Below are 20800 nucleotides of genomic sequence, written 5' to 3'. Positions count from 1 at the left end.
CGGTTCGATCCCCAACTCCTCCCAGGGATTGTGCCGAAGTATCCTTGAGCAAGACTCTGAACCCCATGTTGCTCCCGATGGGCAGGCCGGCGCCTTGCATGGTAGCTCGATGCCGTCGGTATGTGTGATTGAGAGTATGAATGGGTGAATGAGAGGCAAACATTGTAAAGCGCTTTGAGTGCCGCTAAGGTAGAAAAGCGCTATATAAAATGCAGTCCATTTACCATTTGACTGTGGATAAGAGTGGAGGTTTCATTATAACCAACCGTTGCAAAAACACGTACATATAAACGGTACATGTGAGTTTGTAGCTTGGCACAGCTGCCCTCTGTTGAGTGTTCCCCTCGTCAGGCCTTCTACTCACTCCCAAAACCCCAAACCACAGCAGGAGCCTTTCACAAAGCCTCTGACCACAGAGTGGCAACCATCAATCCTGTATCTCTACAGCGGGCCTCCCACAGCCCTCAACAGGGCAGCTAACAGCTGTGTCACAGTACTAGAAACTTCCACTGAAACTCAGTTCACCTTCTTCATCCCCCTCGACAAGCAAAAACAGGTTTTAAAACGGTATTTAGTTAGTGCTTGTGTCTCATTCATAAGATTATTGTGATTTACTGCCAGTTAGTTTATTCTGGGATAGCAGCTCAATGGCACTGCAACGACTGGAGAAAGATCAAAGAAGAAGAAAAAAAAAGAAAATGATGAAAAAATAAAATTATCTGGAGACCTTGATGTTGACTTCAAGTTGATAGCCCTTTAATTTCTCTCCCCATCAAAACCTCTCCCTCGATCCTGTTAACAAAGACTCCTGGACAAGTGCCGTCCACTTACAAGAAGCACCGCCTGTTTTTAGTTTTTTTTGACAGTCGAGTTCAACCGCAGGTTCATCCCCGTCAGATTGAGAGTGCTCGTTCACTTCACTTTCAAAAAGTGCTTCTACATTATCCATCCCCCCCCTCCGCCCTGCTCCTCCTACAGCCCCCTGCCCTGCCTCTCTCAAGTGCATTAAGACAGGTGAACTCTCGTCTCCTTTATTAACAAGGAAATAGGAAGTGGAGAGAAAAGGCTCATGCACATTTAGACACTGACCATTATAACCACACAGACTCAATCCAGCCCTCTGCCCGCCGCCTTCCGCAGACCCTAATGAGCGTGGCGGCCCTTACACACCAGACTCATTTCACTCAGGGTCATGGGCGGACCAGAGGTTCAACCAGTGGTCAACCGCCTGCGCTGACTAATTTCCAGGCAGGAAGCTGGAGAGAGTGCCAGGGATGCTGGGAATAAAGCATGTAGTGTCTGGAAGAGAGGAGGAATGGAGGAGGGAGAGAGGAGGGAGAGAGGAGGGAGAGAGGAGGGAGAGAGGAGGAAGAGAGGAGGGAGAGGGAAGGGAGAGGGGAGGAAGAGAGGAGGGAGAGGGGAGGAAGAGAGGAGGGAGAGGGGAGGGAGAGGGGAAGGAGAGGGGAGGAAGAGAGGAGGGAGAGAGGAGGAAGAGAGGAGGGAGAGGGGAGGGAAGGAGGAAGGAGAGAGGAGGGAGAGGGGAGGGAGAGGGGAAGGAGAGAGGAGGGAGAGGGGAGGGAGAGGGGAAGGAGAGGGGAGGAAGAGAGGAGGGAGAGAGGAGGGAGAGGGGAGGGAGAGGGGAAGGAGAGGTGAGGAAGAGAGGAGGGAGAGAGGAGGGAGAGGGGAGGGGAGGGAGAGGGGAAGGAGAGGGGAGGAAGAGAGGAGGGAGAGAGGAGGGAGAGAGGAGGGAGAGAGGAGGAAGAGAGGAGGGAGAGGGGAGGGAAGGAGGAAGACAGGTTGGGAGCTACGAGGACCTGCTCCTCTAACTGACCTTTAGCTTCCTGAAGGAATACCTTCTCCTTTTGAAATTCCATCTCCCTATGTTCTGCGGGCCTGTGTTTCCACGAATGATGTTCTTGTAGTGTGTTCTCCCCTGAAGACACTTGTCCTGAGTGTTGTGGTGTGTTGTGTTTCCCCTGAAGACACTTGTCCTGAGTGTTGTGGTGTGTTCTGTTTCCCCTGAAGACACTTGTCCTGAGTGTTGTGGTGTGTTCTGTTTCCCCCAGCGTCTGAGCCCAACCTGAAGCTGCGCTCCAAGCTGAAGCAGAAAGTGTCCGAGCGCCGGAGCAGCCCTCTGCTGAGGAGGAAGGAGGGGCCCATCACCTCCACGAAGAAACGCTCCCTCGACACGGCCGGTACACACCCACACACGCATATCCTCTCTACCTCGCCTCAGGTCACACACAATGCAACACATCCACTAATATTCTCTTCAACATTAAGACCTCCAGTATCCTTCAGTATCCTGGGAAGGTACGCGGATGTTCCTGGATGTTAACGTCGGCTGTCGTCTGGGTGTTTTTCAGAGTCTGTTTGTAACAGCGCTCCTGGTTCAGGCCCCAGCTCGCCCAACAACAGCTCCAGCAACATCCCCAAGGAGAACGGCATGGCTGTCTCCTGCAGCCAGGTGGAGGTACAAGCCCACCGCAACCCTGACCCACCTCAGTGGGACAGTGTGTGGATTTACGTGCGCACATGCTCGTGTATATGTATGTGTGTGTGTGTGCTGGAGACATGTTGTGCAGACCACAGGGGTCCACAGACAAGACAAGGACAACCAGACAAGGTGGTTTATTTTCGCAGAGGGGTCTGTTTGTTTCCCTGTGTGTGTGTGCCCCGTGTGTTTAAGTGCGACTGAGACCATTCGTGTGTGTGTGTTTTAAGCCGTGTGTGTGTGTGCTCCCCAGGCCTCCCTCCTTCACAGGCTGGCGGGGAGAGACGGCCCCCTGAGCCAGCTCTCTCTATACACATCTCCCTCCCTGCCCAACATCACCCTGGGGCTGCCTGCGACCGGCCCAGCTAGCGTGAGTCGACACACACACACACATACACACTCTCTCTCACACACACACACAGGCAGGCACACATGCGGCACACAGACACAAGCACACACCCCTTGTTACTCTCCCTCCCTCCTTGTCCTCTATTTTGGGGGGGTATGGAGGGGGGCTTGCTTGCGCAGGCTGGCTGGCTGGCCTCCTCTCCTGGTGGAAGACTCCACAGAAGGGGCCCCTGTGTACTGAGTGTACTCTCTGGAGTGTACTCTCAGAGCTGTCTGCTGGCTGTAGGTCTCCCAGCCCGGACGCAGAAAGGCCCCATTCAGACACAATGAGCCGGCATGACGCACACCCGGACCCCGTCACATCAGGCCGTCTGAGCGTCACACTCAGAGAATGTCCTCCTTATTTCCTCCTCTTGTACAGGACATCTGGTTCCAGCAAGTGAATGTAGGACACAGAAAAAAAGCTATCTGTGCAGTGTTTGAAGTAGAGAGACCAGAAGAAGAAAACTGGAGATGTGTGTTAGTTAGCTCAGTGGTTTCAGGATTTCACTGCATTTATGAGGTTGCAAGTTCAAATCCTGTCCCCCCTTGGATCTCTATTTGAGTGCATCTGCTATATGAATCTGCTATATGAATCTGCTATATGAATCTGCTATATGAATCTGCTATATGAATCTGCTATATGAATCTCGGCTAGGCAAACTTCTATTATCTCACTTATACAATATATAGACACCCAACTTGTCCCTAAATTTTTGCACTACATAGACGTGACCGGTGTCAAAATTTGCGTTTCATTCCTGAAATAGTTACTTCCGTTAAAGTTCCGTTGCACGGTTATTGAAGAATTATATTGTTGGGGGCGAAAAGTGCACCCAACCAATGTTGCTCAAAAAATCTCACCAGAAATCGGTATTGGCAGTAGTCGCAAAAAATTGCAACATTATGTGATTTCCTAAATCCAAACCAATTTGGCCCCTCATCCACACCCAGTGTTGCCAGGTCCGCGGTTTTCCCGCAGAATTGGGCTACTTTTGAAGTGTTGCCGCGGGTTGAATTTTTTGTCCGCTGGTTCGGGTAGATCTATTTTGCATGCAAATTACATGAATATCTTGAAATTAAAATCCATATTTTAAATGAAATAATAAAAAGTACCGCTAAAATACCGTCTGTAAAACTGAAGTGGGCTGCCCTTTATGTTTTGATTTTATACTAGATACATACAGCATACTATGTACATAATTTAGCTTGTTATAATGTAATCTCCCTCCCTCTACTCCCCCCCTCTCCCAGGTGGTGTCAGGCCCACAGGAGGGTGATAGCAGGCTGGCTATGCCAGGGCTCCAACACGGTCTCCCCCTGTCCTCCCCCTTCCTCCCGGGGGCACACCTGCCCCCCTACCTGGCCTCCTCCCCCCTGGAACGAGATGGCGCAGGACACAACCCCCTCCTGAAGCACATGGTCCTCCTGGAGCAGAGTCACAGTCCCCTGGTGGCAGGTGAGTCTCCCATCCTCAGCAGATCTAAGCTCTGCTCTCCACCACGCCTCCATCACAGAACTGTCTCCGTAAAGTCCTGTATCTACAGAGCTTGACCCTACACCCTCTCTCCCCCCCCCCCCCACCCCCACCCCCCCCTCCAGGTCTGGGAGGCCTGCCCCCCCCCTCCATGGCTAAGCTCCAGCGGCAGCACCGCCCCCTGGGCCGGACCCAGTCGGCCCCCCTGCCCCAGAGCCCCCAGGCTCTGCAGCAACTGGTGGTGCAGCAGCAGCACCAGCAGTTCCTGGAGAAACACAAGCAGCACTTCCAGCAACTGCACATCAACAAGGTGAGAGGGGGGGCAGGGTGTTGATATGGGTTTCATTAGTGTTGTAGGGTGGGAGGGGGGTGTGGATGGTGAGAGTAAGTTAGTGTGTGTGTGTGTTCTGGCCTGCCTGGTTCCATGTAAGCCCAGGAACAGCATCTCTGTTCAGGAGCCTACAGATCCATGTGCTCGCTTTCTCTGTTGCCGTAGCAACCTCCGTGAGGAGGAAGCAGCCTCCTTGTATGGTCACCCAGGAAGCTGCTGTGTGTGGATGCTCCTCGGTGTGTGTGTGTGCGCGTGTGTGCGTGTGAGAGAGATAGTTGTGACATTCCCAGAGGAGGAGGTTATTATTCTCTTGCTTGTTTTCCTTGAAGCCCTTTCCTGGCCACTCAACACACACACACACACACAAACACACTCACTCACTCCTTCGTCCTAGCGTCATTGTTCACACAGACACTGTGCCTTCAGCACACATCGCTCACCCACGTAGCAGGTCTGGTGACATGTTGGTATCCGTTCTGGGATGTTCCAAATCCCAGCAGACGATGTTGTTGGTTGGCTGGTGGGATGTGCACATGAGGTCATTACATCACTAAATGATAACGAGGGCATCCGTGCTTGCAGAACAGTAAACTGTGAAAAGGGGATATTTGCATGTAGTTTGAATGTGCATCACACACTTGGTTTTGAAGACCCTACCTCCTTATCTGTGCTCACCCCTCACAAAGCTTTTAGCATCATATTCGTAGGGGTTAGCGTCAGGGTTTGAAAATAACTTGATAATCAATGAATAAATAATAACCTTCCTCATTACAAATCCACCCAATCCTCTTGAACAGATCAGCAACTTACTTTTTACTTTTTACACGTAAATCAGAATACAGAAGTTTATCTTTTAACCTGGCTGGGCGTAGTCTATCTCCTCCACCACTAGAAGGGTTCAGATCAGCTTCCACACAGCAGGCCGGGCGGGGGGGGTGACTGATGTGTTTGGGACTAGACTAGTGTAGCCTGTAACAGTGCCCAGGGTTTGTTGTACTTGTAGAGTAAGCATTACATGAACTTGTCCTCCCTCCTAACACACCCTTCCAGCCATTTAAATGTGTTTATTTTGTATCCAACTTATAACTAGCGGGTTCCCTCCTATGTTTTGGCTTGCATTGCAGATTATAAAAGGAGTATTCCCCTTTAAAAGTGGGAGTTGGAGAGTGAGGGGGAGAGAGGAAAGGGAGGGAGAAAGGGAGAGAGAGAGGGGAGAGAGAGAGAGAGAGAGAGAGAGAGAGAGAGGGAGAGAGAGAGGAAAAAGAGGGAGAGAGATAGATGGAGAGAGGGAGAGAGAGAGAGAGAGAGAGAGAGAGAGGAAAGGAGAGAGAGAGAGAGAGAGAGAGAGAGAGAGAGAGAGAGAGAGAGAAATAGAGGGAGAAAGAGAGATGGAGAGAGGAAAGATAGGGAGAGAGGAAAGAGAGGGAGAGAGGGAAACAGAAGGGCAAGAGAAGGAGGGTAAAAGAGGAGCTTGTTTGGAGAAGAGGGCCAGGGATGAGGCAATAGCTGCTCCTCTGACGTCAATGGCCCGTTCCCTTGGTAGCATGCCAACAGGTTCCTGTGAATGTGTGTGTGTTCATGCCTGTGTGTGGGTGTGTGTGTATACATGCCTGTGTGTGGGTGTGTGTGTATACATGCCTGTGTGTGTGTGTGTGTTCATGCCTGTGTGTGTGTGTGTGTTCATGCCTGTGTGTGTGTGTGTGTGTGTGTGTGTGTGTGTGTGTACATGCCTGTGTGTGTGTGTGTACATGCCTGTGTGTGTGTGTGTGTGTGTGTGTGTGTGTTCATGCCTGTGTGTGTGTGTGTGTGTGTGTGTGTGTGTGTGTGTGTGTGTGTGTGTGTGTGTGTGTGTGTGTGTGTGTACATGCCTGTGTGTGTGTGTTCATGCCTGTGTGTGTGTGTGTGTGTGTACACCCAACTGTGGCCTCTCACTGCTCTGATCTAGGACATTCTCATGTCTCCATCTCTTAGCGTCCACACTCTTCCTTTCAGTCTCTTCTGTTTGCGTCTCCTCTTGTCTCTCCTCTCTCACTCTTTCATCTCTCCATTTCTTTCCTCCCACGACAATACACCTTTTTCTTCCTTCTATTTTCGTTTGCCCGAGACGATCTCTCTCGTGGCTCGGTGTTGTTTTCTTGTTCTCTCTATCACTCCTTCCTCCCCGCGCTCTGGTCTGCCTTCCCTCTCTCTGTTTCCATGTTCTCACGGAGCGCTACGTGAACTCCACGACCAGCCGTTTGTAGACCTTCACCCTGACCATAGCCGCTCTGCCGGGCCGCTCTGCCCCGGCCCGGCCTCTCTGCCCGGCCGCTCTGCCCCAGCCGCTCTGCCCCGGCCCGGCCGCTCTGCCCCGGCCCGGCCGCTCTGCCCGGCCGCTCTGCCCCGCCCGGCCGCTCTGCCCAGCCGCTCTGCCCCGGCCCGGCCGCTCTGCCCCAACCGCTCTGCCCCGGCCGCTCTGCCCCGGCCCGGCCGCTCTGCCCCGGCCCGGCCGCTCTGCCCCGGCCCGGCCGCTCTGCCCCGGCCCGGCCGCTCTACCCGGCCGCTCTGCCCCGGCCGCTCTGCCCCAGCCGCTCTACCCCGGCAGGCCCAGCGCCTGGCAGGGCCGCTGACAGATGGCTGCTCGCTCAGGAACACTGACGCTCCTACAGTGCAGTTCATCACAGATGGGTTGTGGCTGGAGCAGCTCTGAGCAGCGAGGTGACTCTGGAGGAGGTCTGTCTGGGGGTCAGTCTCCCCGTGTCATGAGGGCAGCAGGGAGAGATCACAGAGGACGCTGGGACTTTCCTGTGAGGTGGCGTTCCCGTCAGGTGGTCCAGACGTGTAGACGTCAGACCAGTGGGAGTTCACGCTCCCAGGAAGCACTTCCACCAGCAGGTCAGGACTCGCGTTGGTAGCAGGTCGTCATTTCTGTCCGGTGGAAATCTCGTAGTTGAACAGAGATTACCCAGAATCCCTCCTGGTGGGGTGTTCCTGAGCTGATGTCTATGCTCCTGTCTTCAGATGTCACAGGATAGCAGGATGTGATGTCATCTCTGACACGGTTCCTCCTCCTGTACTGACCTTGGTGTAACTGCATGACTGTTCAGGTCCCATTCCTGCCATCGTCATGCACACTTTTAAAACCTTTGACACCCCTTTCTCTCCTCTCCCTTTATCGCTCCTGTCTATCTTTCTCTCTTCTCTCCCTCCCCTATCTCTCTCCGTCCCGTCTCCCTGTTTCTCTCTCTCCCAGATGATGTCCAAGCCCAGTGACCCGGGGGCGGGGGCGGGGCCTGGTGTGGGGGCGGGGCCAGGCCGGCAGCATGAGAGCCACCCGGAGGAGACTGAAGAGGAGCTGAGGGAGCACCAGGCCCCCCAGGAGGGAGGCCGGGCCCCCCAGGAGGGAGGCCTGCCGCGGGGGCGCACCATCAAACAAGAGCCCCCCGACCCCCACGAGGAGGACAGGGACCAGAGGGAGAGACAGGCCGATCAGGAGAGACTCTTCAGACAGGTGGGGAGGGAGAGGGGGGAGGAGAGGAGCAGGTGGGACAGGGGGGAGAGGGTGAGGGAGGGGCAGGGGGGGAGAGCAGAGGGTGGAGGATGAACAGAAGAGGATGAACAGATGGATTTTTCAGAGAGCCCAACACGTGTCTCAAACACCAGTGAGCAGAATGCAGCTTATCTTAGCTCCTCGTCGCTTCACAAAACAGAACTTACAAACATGCGCTCACACACACACCACACACACCTCAGCCGGAACATCAAGTCCTCGTAGGAAACCACATGCCCTGCAGCTTGACCGAATTCAATCAGGGAGTGTTCTCTGTCGCCATGACGCCCAGACCTCCCCAGGTCCCCCAGCTGTGCACAGAGACACAGGAAGTTGATCAGCGAGGCTCCTGGGAACTGTAGTCCGTGACCACAAGCTGTGCAGAGCATGTGTAGTCAATCCAGGAGGGGAGACAGCACCTACAGACTACAGCAAACCTGCCTTTGATCTAGCGTTGGTTTAAACACGGATACCTTTTAAAGAACAAACATGCATCATTATTCAAGGACTCATACTGTACAAACAGCAGAACATGACTGTTTCATCATTTCTTGCATGCATTCAGCGCCATCTACTGTTTCAAAAGAGACATTGCGATACACAACATGTATGTGCGTGTACTCACACATTGTTGTGTGTGTGTGTGTGAGCAGCAGGCCCTGCTGTTGGAGCAACAGAGGATCCACCAGCTGAGGAACTACCAGGCGTCTCTGGAGGCTGCTGGCCTGTCAATCACCTTCCCAGGGCACCGCCCCCTCTCCAGGGCCCAATCATCTCCCGCCTCCGCCTCCTTCCCCGTCGTGGTGCAAGACCCGCCCACCAAACCTCGGTTCACCACCGGTGAGTCTGGGGCTCGGGGAGAGGAGAGGGGAGGGGAGGGGGTTCCTGCTGTCAGACATGTCTGCCTGGCTGGCTCCTGTCCTCGTAAAGACACGCTTCACTAGCTCCCCCTCACTACCAATACTGACCAGCACTACACGTGAGTGTGTGCGTGCGTGGATGCATTAGGGGTGGGTATTGGAAAGTACCTTGTGATACAATATATATCACGATACACGTTACGATATAATACATCCCGATTCATCAGGATATCACTACGGAATCACGATACTTACTAAAGTGCAAAAGAAAACCTCAAATATAATTAGGCTATATACTTCAAAGGACAATCTTTCGTTAATGTGGGTTGGCTAAGGATTTTCCTTTCAAGTATGGGGGGGTCAGATGGCTGAGCGGTTAGGGAGTCGGGCTATTAATCAGAAGGTTGTTGGTTCAATTCCTGGCCGTGCGAAATGACGTTGTGTCCTTGGACAAGGCACTTCACCCTACTTGTGGGGAAAATGTCCCTGTACTTACTGTAAGTCGCTCTGGATAAGAGCGTCTGCTAAATGACTAAATGTAAATGTAAGTATAGAGTCAAATACTACCCCTAATAAAAAAATTAACTACTAATGGTACATTTCTTAAAACATATATACATTTAAGTATTTGAGGATTGACCTTCAGGCTAATTTAGACAGTCAACACAAAGACCACAGTGTACAATTCTGAACAACCGTTAAACCTTAGAAAAACCATAATCTTCTTAATATATTTTTTTCATAAATACAAGATACATTCAAATAATTACATAAAAAAATGCTCAGAGTATCGATACAATGTCGTGAAGCAAAGAATCGCAATTCTGCATTAAATCAATGTATTGGCACAGCCCAAGTATTCATGCACATACACAATGGACTTCCATGTGTGTTCGCGTGGTCTAACGTGTGTGTGTGTGTGTTCTCATGGTCTAACCTGTGTGTGTGTGTGTGTTCTCATGGTCTAACCTGTGTGTGTGTGTGTGTTCCAGGTCTGGTGTATGACTCCCTCATGCAGAAGCACCAGTGCATGTGCGGGAGCACCAACACACACCCGGAACATGCCGGACGCATCCAGAGCATCTGGTCCAGGCTGCAGGAGACTGGACTCAGGGGGAAGTGTGAGGTAGCCACCCTCATCCACCACCCTCATCCACCACCCTCATCCACCACCCTCATCCACCACCCTCATCCACCACCCTCATCCTCTACACCCTCATCCACCACCTTCATCCACCACCCTCATCCACCACCTTCATCCACCACCCTCATCCACCACCCTCATCCACCACCCTCATCCACCACCCTCATCCTCTCCACCCTCATCCACCACCCTCATCCACCACCCTCATCCACCACCCTCATCCACCACCCTCATCCTCTACACCCTCATCCACCACCCTCATCCACCACCCTCATCCTCTACACCCTCATCCACCACCCTCATCCACCACCCTCATCCACCACCCTCATCCCCCACCCTCATCCCCCACCCTCATCCACCACCCTCATCCACCACCCTCATCCACCACCCTCATCCTCTACACCCTCATCCACCACCCTCATCCACCACCCTCATCCACCACCCTCATCCACCACCCTCATCCCCCACCCTCATCCCCCACCCTCATCCACCACCCTCATCCACCACCCTCATCCTCTACACCTTCATACTCTACACCCTCAGTGTTTCCCCTACTATTATATTAGGGGGGCGCCCCGCCCCCCCAACTTTCTGTATTTTACAAACTTAGCAAAGACATCTGACGGGCAGAGGTGACGCCCCTTAAAACGCTTCAAAGTTTTATCTATCCTTCAGCGGCAATTGGTTTTCTGGTCAGTAGAGGGCAGAGTGAACCCATATTCGCTGTTATCGTTCTCTCTCGTGATGAATGTTATCTTGCGGGAGTGAACGTAAAGAGGTCCCCTCAGAGATGATTCAGCCCAGCCCAGCCCAGGCCAGCCCAGCCCAGGCCAGGCCAGGCCAGCCCAGGCCAGCCCAGGCCAGCCCAGCCCAGCCCAGCCCGGGCCAGCCCAGGCCAGCCCAACCCAGCCCAGCCCAGGCCAGCCCAGGCCAGCCCAGGCCAGCCCAGGCCAGCCCGGGCCAGGCCAGCCCAGGCCAGCCCAGGCCAGCCCAACCCAGCCCAGCCCAGGCCAGCCCAGGCCAGCCCGGGCCAGGCCAGCCCAGGCCAGCCCAGCCCAGCCCAGCCCGGGCCAGCCCAGGCCAGCCCAACCCAGCCCAGCCCAGGCCAGCCCAGGCCAGCCCAGGCCAGCCCAGGCCAGCCCGGGCCAGGCCAGCCCAGGCCAGCCCAGCCCAGCCCAGCCCGGGCCAGCCCAGGCCAGCCCAACCCAGCCCAGCCCAGGCCAGCCCAGGCCAGCCCAGGCCAGGCCAGCCCGGGCCAGCCCAGCCCAGGCCAGCCCAGCCCAGGCCTGTGTGGTGACGTGAAGCTGAGGAGCTCTCTGTGTGCTCTCCCTCAACACCAGGAGTTCTCTGCTGCAGAATGCTCTGGAAAGAAGTGTGTGTGTGTGTCTGTGTGCGTGCATGCGTGCGCATGTGTGTGTGTGAGAGAGAGAGTAGTGTGTGTGACTGGTCTGCCCTGTGCCTCACTCTGCAAGCATGGCAGCACCTCACTGGGTTGCTAAGATACAGGTTTTATGGACAATGCAAACAAACAAACAAACAATTAGAGAAGTCGGGTCTGTATGTTTCTCTCTATCTCTCTCTCTCACGCTCTCTTTCTGTTCATCTCTTCTTTCTGTGGAAACCTGCAAAGTTTCTTACAGATTCTTTGCAGCAGGTGACACCTTGAGCCCCCTCCCTCTCTCCTTCTCCCTCTCTCCTCCTCCCTCTCTCCTCCACCCTCTCTCCTCCTCCCTCTCTCCTCCTCCCTCTATCCTCCTCCCTCTCCTCCTCCCTCTCTCCTCCACCCTCTCTCCTCCTCCCTTTCCTCCTCCCTCTCTCCTCCACCCTCTCCTCCCTCTGTTTCCTCCCTCTCTCCTCCACCTTCTCTCCTCCTTCTCTCCTCCACCCTCTCTCCTCCTCCCTCTGTTTCCTCCCTCTCTCCTCCACCCTCTCTCCCTCTCTCCTCCTCCCTCTCTCCTCCACCCTGCTCACTGTGGTAGGGTTAGGGTCTGTAGGAGCTCTGCTCACTGTGTTATCTCACCAGCCAAGACTCACTCAATGTTTGTGTTCTCTCTTCCTCTGTCATCTACCTTCTCTCTCCCTCCCCCTCTCCATCCCTGCTCTCCTTCCCTTCCTCCCTCCCATTCTCTCTCCCTCCCCCTCTCCATCCCTGCTCTCCTTCCCTTCCTCCCTCCCTTTCTCTCTCCCTCCCCCTCTCCATCCCTGCTCTCCTTCCCTTCCTCCCTCCCTGCCTCCCTTCCTCCCCCTCTCCTTCCCTACCCCCCTCTCCCTCAGTGTATCCGGGGCAGGAAGGCTACTCCAGAGGAGCTCCAGACCGTTCACTCTGAGGCCCACGTCCTGCTGTACGGAACCAACCCTCTCAGACAGAGACTAGACAGTAAGAGTCACACACCCACACACACCAACACTCACACAGAATTCAAAACACAAACTCCAAATCAAACACACAGTTGTTTGATTTCCCTGATGTCACCCAGTAAAACTTTCAATCACACTCTTGCACATTATTGCACAACACACAAACACAAGTTAACATGGCCAGTAGAATATTTCCTTTGAGATCAGTTAGTTTGAAGAATGACAGCTCCAGTCTAGCTCTCATCAGGCATTAGCAACGTTTCCTTTCACTGACGAGGGATGCTCAGAATGTACCGTGTAACCGTCAACCGACAATACCAATACCTCTTAATAATATCGGTAGACAGCGTATACTTTATCGATCACTTTAGAGACAATGTCGCTAGATTTAGCAACTTTTCACCTTCCCTAGTGACAAAAAAGTCAGGACTAGCGACTTTCTGCTACTGTTGGCAATAGCTGTTTTCGTTGTTGAGCAGCAGCAAAATAACTGGAGAGGGAATTGTACTTTTGTGTTATAGCCGCCAATCAGTAGGCTACAGCCAGCGCTCTTGGATTCAAAGCATTTTCGTTTAGTTAATTTTTGTTTTGTTGTTTGCTTTTAAAATATCAACTCCTTGTGGGGGAAAAAATGTGTTGTGGGCCCTATTGGTGTTTATTTAAATGTCCACAGACAGTCGTCCATTCAACATGTTTAATCTTGCCGGTTAACGTGGTCGTTAAGAAACGTTTGTTATCGGTTACCTTTCTTCCTTCAATAAAATGGCCGTGATGCAGAAATTGGCCATCCCTAAGAGGAGTTAGTAGAGTATCCCGACATGTCGCTCGTTCCTCGCTGGCATGTGAACAACTCGTAGCTATCAGCGTCTGTTAAACAAATCCCGCTAACGCAGCCAGGGCAACGAGCGCCCCAGGACCCCGCCCCTGGAGAGAGCTAACCTCCAGCCGAGAGAGAGAGCTAGCCTCCAGCCGAGAGAGAGAGCTAGCCTCCAGCCGAGAGAGAGAGCTAGCCTCCAGCCGAGAGAGAGAGCTAGCCTCCAGCCAAGAGAGAGAGCTAACCTCCAGCCGGGAGAGAGAGCTAGCCTCCAGCCGGGAGAGAGAGCTAGCCTCCAGCCAAGAGAGAGAGCTAGCCTCCAGCCGAGAGAGGGAGCTAGCCTCCAGCCGGGAGAGAGAGCTAGCCTCCAGCCGGGAGAGAGAGCTAGCCTCCAGCCGAGAGAGAGAGCTAGCCTCCACACGCTCTCTAATGTCACGTCCCTAAAGGTAGCCTGCACAAAGGTGCACTTCACTCACTACTACAGAGACTTGGACACAGGTGTGTGTGCGCTCAAGCCCCAGACTGTGTCAGAGGGGTCAGCTCCCAACCGCTCCCAGAACATCTACATTAAACCTCCACCTGACACCCAGCCAGGGAGGCACCCCGCCCCAACCACAGGTGCTGTGTCTGGCTGCATGAGAAAGAGAAGCCTACGTCCTCAGGGTCAGGCGTCGTTAAAGTGAAGCTGTAAAACTGCTGAGGCCGCTCTTATATTAGCCCTCAGTGTAGAAGGGAGAGGGGACCGCTCAAGCTGAAGCTAGCGGTGATTGTTCGGAGCTTTTGGCATAGACAAAACAACCTAGGGCATGACAGGAGATGTTCAGATATTTACATGTAGTCATTTAGCAGACGCTCTTATCCAGAGCGACTTACAGTAAGTACAGGGACATTCCCCCCGAGGCAAGTAGGGTGAAGTGCCTTGCCCAAGGACACAACGTCATTTGGCACGTCCGGGAATCGAACTGGCAACCTTCGGATTACTAGCCCGATTCCCTCACCTCTCAGCCACCTGACACCCCAGACCAAGGAGTAACTCTGCTCCACAGCAAAGAATAGAAAGGCACACACACACACACACATCTCTTCTCCTCTTTTCTTCTTTTTAATCTAGTATTTCCTGGTCTTCCACTCCCTCTCTCCTCTCTGTTTCCCTCTCTTTCTCTCTCCGCTCTCCCTCTACCAGGTTCGGTGACCCCCATGTTTGTGAGACTGCCATGTGGAGGGGTGGGGGTAAGTCCCTGTTCTCATGTGGCTTTCTCTTTGTCCCCATAAATACAGTGCTGTTTGTTGTACCACATACACACACACACATACACACATAGAGATCACATACACACATACACCTCCCCTCAAGTTCCAGAGGCAACAAAAATTGTTGCTCTGCTCTTGTTGCTCTGCTTTCCGTCCAGTGGGTAATTATATCCAGATGTTTTCTATAAACAAGCTGTGTGTGAGTACGGGGGTTGCGTGTGTGCGTGTGTGTGAGAGAGAGTTTGGGGATGTTTGGATGCAGGGCTGGAGTGATCAGGGGTGTTTCTGTGTCTGAATGGAAAGTCTGTGATCCTCCATATTCAGTCCCAAATGAGCGTAGTTGTGTGGGAGGAGAGAGTTGCTGTAGAGAGGAGACAGGTAGGTCATGGCAGGCTGGAGCTGCAGAGCTGGACTGGTGTTCACAGGGGACACAGCGGGAGGACCAGACTAGTTGACTGGTAGCTCAGTGTGTGAGTGTGTGTGTGATTGTGTGTGTGAGTGTGTGTGTGTGAGTGTGAGTGTGAGTGTGTGTGTGTGTGTGAAGGTTCTTCTTCCTCTCCTTCCCTCTCTCCCCTCTTTCTTTATCTCTCTCCCTCTCCCCCCCTCTCTCAGTGTGTGGGGGTGGTGTAACAGTGTTGGTGGGAAACACAAGGGGTTCTGCTCTCTAATGGTAAATGGGACTAAATTGTTGTCTTCCTGCAGTCGCTGCACACAGCACAGGACCAGGGCTCAATTAGGCTGTCACGCTGAGGAGAACCACCGCTCTTTCATTCCAACACGCTCCCCTTCGCCCCTCTCCCCCTCCCTCACCCCTCTCCCCCTCCCTCACCCCTCTCCCCCTCCCTCACCCCTCTCTCTCGCCCCCCTCCCTCTCCCTCGCTTCTCTCCCTCACCCCTCGCCCCCCCTCTTCCTCGCTTCTCTCCCTCTCCCTCGCCCCCCTCCCTCTCCCTCGCCCCTCTCCCCCTCCCTCACCCCTCTCTCTCGCCCCCCTCCCTCTCCCTCGCTTCTCTCCCTCACCCCTCCCCCCTCTCCCTCGCCCCTCTCCCTCGCCCCTCTCCCCCTCCCTCACCCCTCGCCCCCCCCTCCCTTACCCCTCTCCCTCGCTTCTCTCCCCACCCCTCGCCCCCCCCCTCCCTCACCCCTCTCCCTCGCTTCTCTCCCCCTCCCTCACCCCTTGCCCCCCCCTCCCTTGCCCCCCCCTCCTCCCTCCCCTCCTCTCACTCGGGGCCCCGGGTCCCTTTCCATTTTCTGTCTTTCATCCCTTCTCATCCCCCCTTCCTGTCTGTTTCTCTTTCCTTGGGACGCCCTGTAACAGATTCCCATCCCCCCTACATCTTCAGGTTACACCTAACCCTGGATGTACCTGATCTCCTGCCCGTGTCTGGGGCTCCCCTCCACTCTCATTTACACACTCACCACGTGGGCCCCTCGTGGACTCAGCCCTCTCTCCCTCTCTCTCTCTCTCTCTCTCTCTCTCTCTCTCTCTCTCTCTCTGCCTGTCTCTCTCTGTCTCTGTCTCTCTCTTCCTCTCTCTGTCTATCTCTGTCTCTCTCTGTCTCTCTCTCTCTCTCTCTCTGTCTGTCTGTCTCTCTCTGTCTCTGTCTCTCTCTTCCTCTCTCTGTCCCTCTCTCTCTCTCTCTCTCTCTGTGTCTCTCTGTCTCTCTCTCTCTGTCTCTCTTTCTCTCTCTCTCTCTCTCTCTCTGTCTCTCTCTCTGTGTCTCTCTCTGTCTCTCCCCCTCTCTGTCTGTTTCTCTCTCCCTGTCTCTCTGTGTCTCTCCCCCTCTCTCTCTCTCTCCCTCTTTCTCTCTGTGTCCCTCTCTCTCTCTCTCCCTTTCTCTCTCTGTGTCTCTCTCCCTCTCTCTCTCTGTGTCATCCATCCCGCTCTGGTAACTCTCCCCTCATCCCTCCTTCCACTTCACCCCTCTCTTCCTCCTCACATTCCATCCATCTCTTGTTTTCTGGTGTAAACTGCCCCCCCAGACTCGCCATTCGTGACCAAGTCCTTCTTGGCTCGACTTGAGAGGGCCATGGTCTGTTTTATTATTTATTTATGTTTTATTTTTATTTATTTTTGTTTTATTATAATGTATTTATCAGTTTCTCTGCGCTGCTCCAGAGCACGCATGGGAGAGTAGGAGCTCACACACACACCTCACTCTCTGTGTGTGTGAGAGCATGTTTGTTTGTTTGTGTGTGTGTGTGTGTGTGTGTGGGTGTATCTTAGTTCTGCTGTGATTAGGGCCACGGGGCAGGCATGTGTCAGCATAATCAGGTTTGACTGAATGGCTCGCCTCTGTCTCAGAGTATGTTGAAACGCAGCACACACACACCATGCCCAGGGCCCAGGACGAGCCAGTATCTCATTAGCACCTTTCATCCACTCCTTTCTATCCCATCCCTTGTTCCTTTGCATCTCTCATCCACATCCTCTCTCCCTGCCTCTCATTCCCTCTCTCTCCCTGCCTCTCATTCCCTCTCTCTCTCTCTCCCTGCCTCTCATTCCCTCTCTCTCTCTCTCCCTGCCTCTCATTCCCTCTCTCTCTCTCTCCCTGCCTCTCATTCCCTCTCTCTCTCTCCCTGCCTGTCATTCCCTCTCTGTCTCTCTCCCTGCCTCTCATTCCCTCTCTCTCCCTGCCTCTCATTCCCTCTCTCTCTCTCTCCCTGCCTCTCATTCCCTCTCTCTCCCTGCCTCTCATTCCCTCTCTCTCTCTCTCCCTGCCTCTCATTCCCTCTCTCTCTCTCCCTGCCTGTCATTCCCTCTCTGTCTCTCTCCCTGCCTCTCATTCCCTCTCTCTCTCCCTGCCTCTCATTCTCTCTCTCTCTCCCCCTCTCTCTCTTTCCCTCTCAGTTTGTTCCACTTGCCCTTCACATTGTGTGCTTACTCTCCCTCCCTCCTGTGTGTGTGTGTGTGTGTGTGTGTGTTGTGTTGGGGACCGTGCCAGAGCATAAACTTGTCAGTCAGCTCACGTGAGCAGTCTCCAGGAGGGGCTCTCCAACCTCTTCAGCTCAACGAGGTCACATGATCAAAAGGGTCTAGTAAGGACCATTATACTGAGTGTGTGTGTGTCCTTCTGTGTTGAACTGTGTGTGTGTGTGTTTGCAGGTGGACAGTGACACCATCTGGAACGAGGTCCACTCATCCAGCGCAGCGCGTCTGGCCGTGGGCTCCGTGGTCGAGCTGGTCTTCAAGGTCGCTTCTGGAGAGCTCAAGGTCAGCATCAAACAGACTGCTGTAGCTCGGTGGTTAGAGCACTTCACTGCAGGTCAAGAGGTCTCCGGTTCAAACCTACCCTCTGTACCTCTCTGTGGATGAAAGTGTCTGCTACATGAATGTTTGTTCTGTTGTTTTTAGCTGGGCCTGCTGATTGGTGGAAGGGATTGACACCCCTTAGCACTCTGCCATCTTCGTTGAGGAAGTGACACATGCATCTAGTGATCATTAGCAGCATTAGGAGAGCCTTCTGCTAGCTCGTGGCTAATGAGTAGTTTAGCCATCCACTGCCATGTCACCACACAGGGCTACCATTTCGAAAGGCAAAGTAAAGTATGTGACAGAATTCAGGGCTAATTAGCTAAATCTAGCCTATAGCTCATTATCTACCTCGACCCATGTATAAAAGAGAAATGAATCTGGGGTGAAAGGTCACGGACACTGAACTCTCCCATTTGACTGGTGGAGGAGAACAGGACCCTAGCCTCACCGGGCCCGGCCCACTGCTTTAAATAGAACCACGTAATTCCATTAAGATCTCCGTAATCACACACTCCCTCTTTCACACACACTCACTCGTACACACTCACACGCACTCACTCACACACACTCACACACACGGCTCTTTGAGCAGGGCTGGGCTGGCTATCGTCAGCTGGGATCTTGGGTTCTTCTCTGTGTTAAAGTAATATCCTCTGCTGAGAGGTAACCTGGAGCAGCTGCCTCAACATCGTTAGGCTGGGCGTCCCCTCACCCCCCCTCACGCCTCCCTCACCCCCCCCTCACGCCCCTTACCCCTCCTCACTCCTCCCTCACCCCCCCCTCACGCCCCCTCCCTCTCCCTAAACCCTCCCCACCCCTCCTGCTCCCTCCCTCACCCTGACTCCCCTCTCCTTCTCCCCCCCTCCCTCTCCCTCCCTCCCCTCTCCTTCTCCCTCCCTCCCCCCTCCCTCCCCCCTCCCTCTCCCTCCCCCACCCTCCCAGAGCTGGCTTGGACGTTTCTGTGTGTGTGCGTGTGATTATGAGTCATGACTGTCTTGTTCTCTGATTGGCAGAATGGTTTTGCGGTGGTCCGGCCCCCAGGACACCACGCAGAGGAAAGTACCCCCATGTAAGTCTCCACAAGACTCTCTCCCTTTCTCTCCTCTCTCTCTCTCTCTCTCTCTCTTTCTGTCATTATCTTACCCTGTCTAATCCAACCCAATGCATATTTGTTACTGGTACACAGAGAGAGAGTGGATGCCAACGATGATCTGTTTATCTTTTAGGAATTTTCCTTTTAGGAATCAATGGACACCTATTTCATACACTTACCACAAATTAAGTTAATTGAAATACAATATATTTGTGTATGCTTGAGAGGGTTTCTCAGCCTGTCTGTGGTCTCTCCCTTCTTCACAGGGGCTTCTGTTACTTCAACTCTGTAGCGATCGCAGCCAAACTGCTCCAGCAGAGGTTGAGTGTCGACAAGATCCTGATAGTGGATTGGGTAAGTTGATAGCAGCACCAGCCTATGGGGTGGCTTGCTGATCTGATTTACCGACCTGCCATTACAGGACATCTTATACCCAACTACTGATCCAGATCACTCACACAACATCAAAGCGACCCTGCTTCCAGTCAGCCAGTCAAAGCAGGACTTCCACTTATAAGCACTAGAAGACACGAAACACTCGAATCACAACAAAGCGAAATCAAAAAATATATTGTTCAGACGTTCGTCCAGAGAGGGTGTCAGTAAAGTTTTTTTGAAAGGACATGAAAGCTTGGGTGGGAGGGTGGCGTCATGGCTGGACTCTGCTGGGGTCGTTAGCGCTCACACAGAGCAGTCCTGACCCTTTTCATTTCCTGCTGTCTGTCACTGAGGGACAGCAGCCCTCGTCTACCTAATACGGCCGCACGCTTCAAAAAGAAACATTTGTAACGGTTCTCATAATAGCAGCTTAGCTCACTTTTTTAATATGTCGTTTTTTAATATGTCGTTGCGAGTGCTGGAGAAGCCTGACGTGAGATTGCCCCCTGAAGACTGTGTGGGGTTTAGAGCGGCTCTGTTTAAGGCTGCTCTGGGCAGATCAGCAGTGTTGAAGGCTGCTCTGGGCAGATCAGCAGTGTTGACGGCTGCTCTGGGCAGATCAGCAGTGTTGAAGGCTGCTCTGGGCAGATCAGCAGTGTTGACGGCTGCTCTGGGCAGATCAGCAGTGTTGAAGGCTGCTCTGGGCAGATCAGCAGTGTTGACGGCTGCTCTGGGCAGGTCAGCAGTGTTGAAGGCTGCTCTGGGCAGATCAGCAGTGTTGAAGGCTGCTCTGGGCAGATCAGCAGTGTTGAAGGCTGCTCTGGGCAGATCAGCAGTGTTGACGGCTGCTCTGGGCAGATCAGCAGTGTTGAAGGCTGCTCTGGGCAGATCAGCAGTGTTGAAGGCTGCTCTGGGCAGATCAGCAGTGTTGAAGGCTGCTCTGGGCAGATCAGCAGTGTTGAAGGCTGCTCTGGGCAGATCAGCAGTGTTGAAGGCTGCTCTGGGCAGATCAGCAGTGTTGACGGCTGCTCTGGGCAGATCAGCAGTGTTGAAGGCTGCGCAGGGCGTCCAGCAGGCCAGCCTGCAACCCTTGACCCCCTCTCCCTCACTATCTCTCTTTCTCCCTCACTGTCTCTTTCTCCCTCACTATCTCTCTCTCTTTCTCCCTCACTGTCTCTCTCTCCCTCACTGTCTCTCTCCCTCCCACTCATTGTCTCTCTCCCTCTCTCTCAGGATGTTCACCATGGCAACGGCACCCAGCAAGCATTCTACAGCGACCCCAACATTCTGTACCTGTCTCTTCATCGCTACGACGACGGAAACTTCTTTCCTGGGAGCGGAGCACCTGACGAGGTGAGCAGTGTGTGTGAGAGTGTGTGTGTGCACATGATGTGAAGAGATTGGGAACCAAGAACCAGTTCCCTAACGGA

At 53.5% G+C, this 20800-nt stretch overlaps 1 protein-coding gene across 1 annotated transcript in view; it reads left to right on the top strand.

The window, feature by feature from the left end:
* Positions 1 to 20800, top strand: part of hdac4 (histone deacetylase 4) — a 96002-nt gene that overhangs the window by 54164 nt on the left and 21038 nt on the right. Inside the window, exons 7-20 of the mRNA XM_067257289.1 lie at positions 2067 to 2195; positions 2367 to 2473; positions 2748 to 2864; positions 4136 to 4340; positions 4484 to 4668; positions 7922 to 8179; positions 8872 to 9058; positions 10071 to 10204; positions 12497 to 12599; positions 14578 to 14624; positions 17750 to 17857; positions 18913 to 18968; positions 19259 to 19346; positions 20604 to 20723. Of these exons, the coding sequence (XP_067113390.1) occupies positions 2067 to 2195; positions 2367 to 2473; positions 2748 to 2864; positions 4136 to 4340; positions 4484 to 4668; positions 7922 to 8179; positions 8872 to 9058; positions 10071 to 10204; positions 12497 to 12599; positions 14578 to 14624; positions 17750 to 17857; positions 18913 to 18968; positions 19259 to 19346; positions 20604 to 20723 (1844 nt within the window). The remainder of the gene's footprint in view (positions 1 to 2066; positions 2196 to 2366; positions 2474 to 2747; positions 2865 to 4135; positions 4341 to 4483; positions 4669 to 7921; positions 8180 to 8871; positions 9059 to 10070; positions 10205 to 12496; positions 12600 to 14577; positions 14625 to 17749; positions 17858 to 18912; positions 18969 to 19258; positions 19347 to 20603; positions 20724 to 20800) is intronic.

Source organism: Osmerus mordax, chromosome 2, assembly GCF_038355195.1.
Source record: "Osmerus mordax isolate fOsmMor3 chromosome 2, fOsmMor3.pri, whole genome shotgun sequence".
In the NCBI taxonomy this organism is placed as follows: Eukaryota; Metazoa; Chordata; class Actinopteri; order Osmeriformes; family Osmeridae; genus Osmerus; species Osmerus mordax.
The sequence above is the reverse complement of the archived record's forward strand: the minus strand, read 5'-3'. Positions and strand labels throughout refer to the sequence as shown.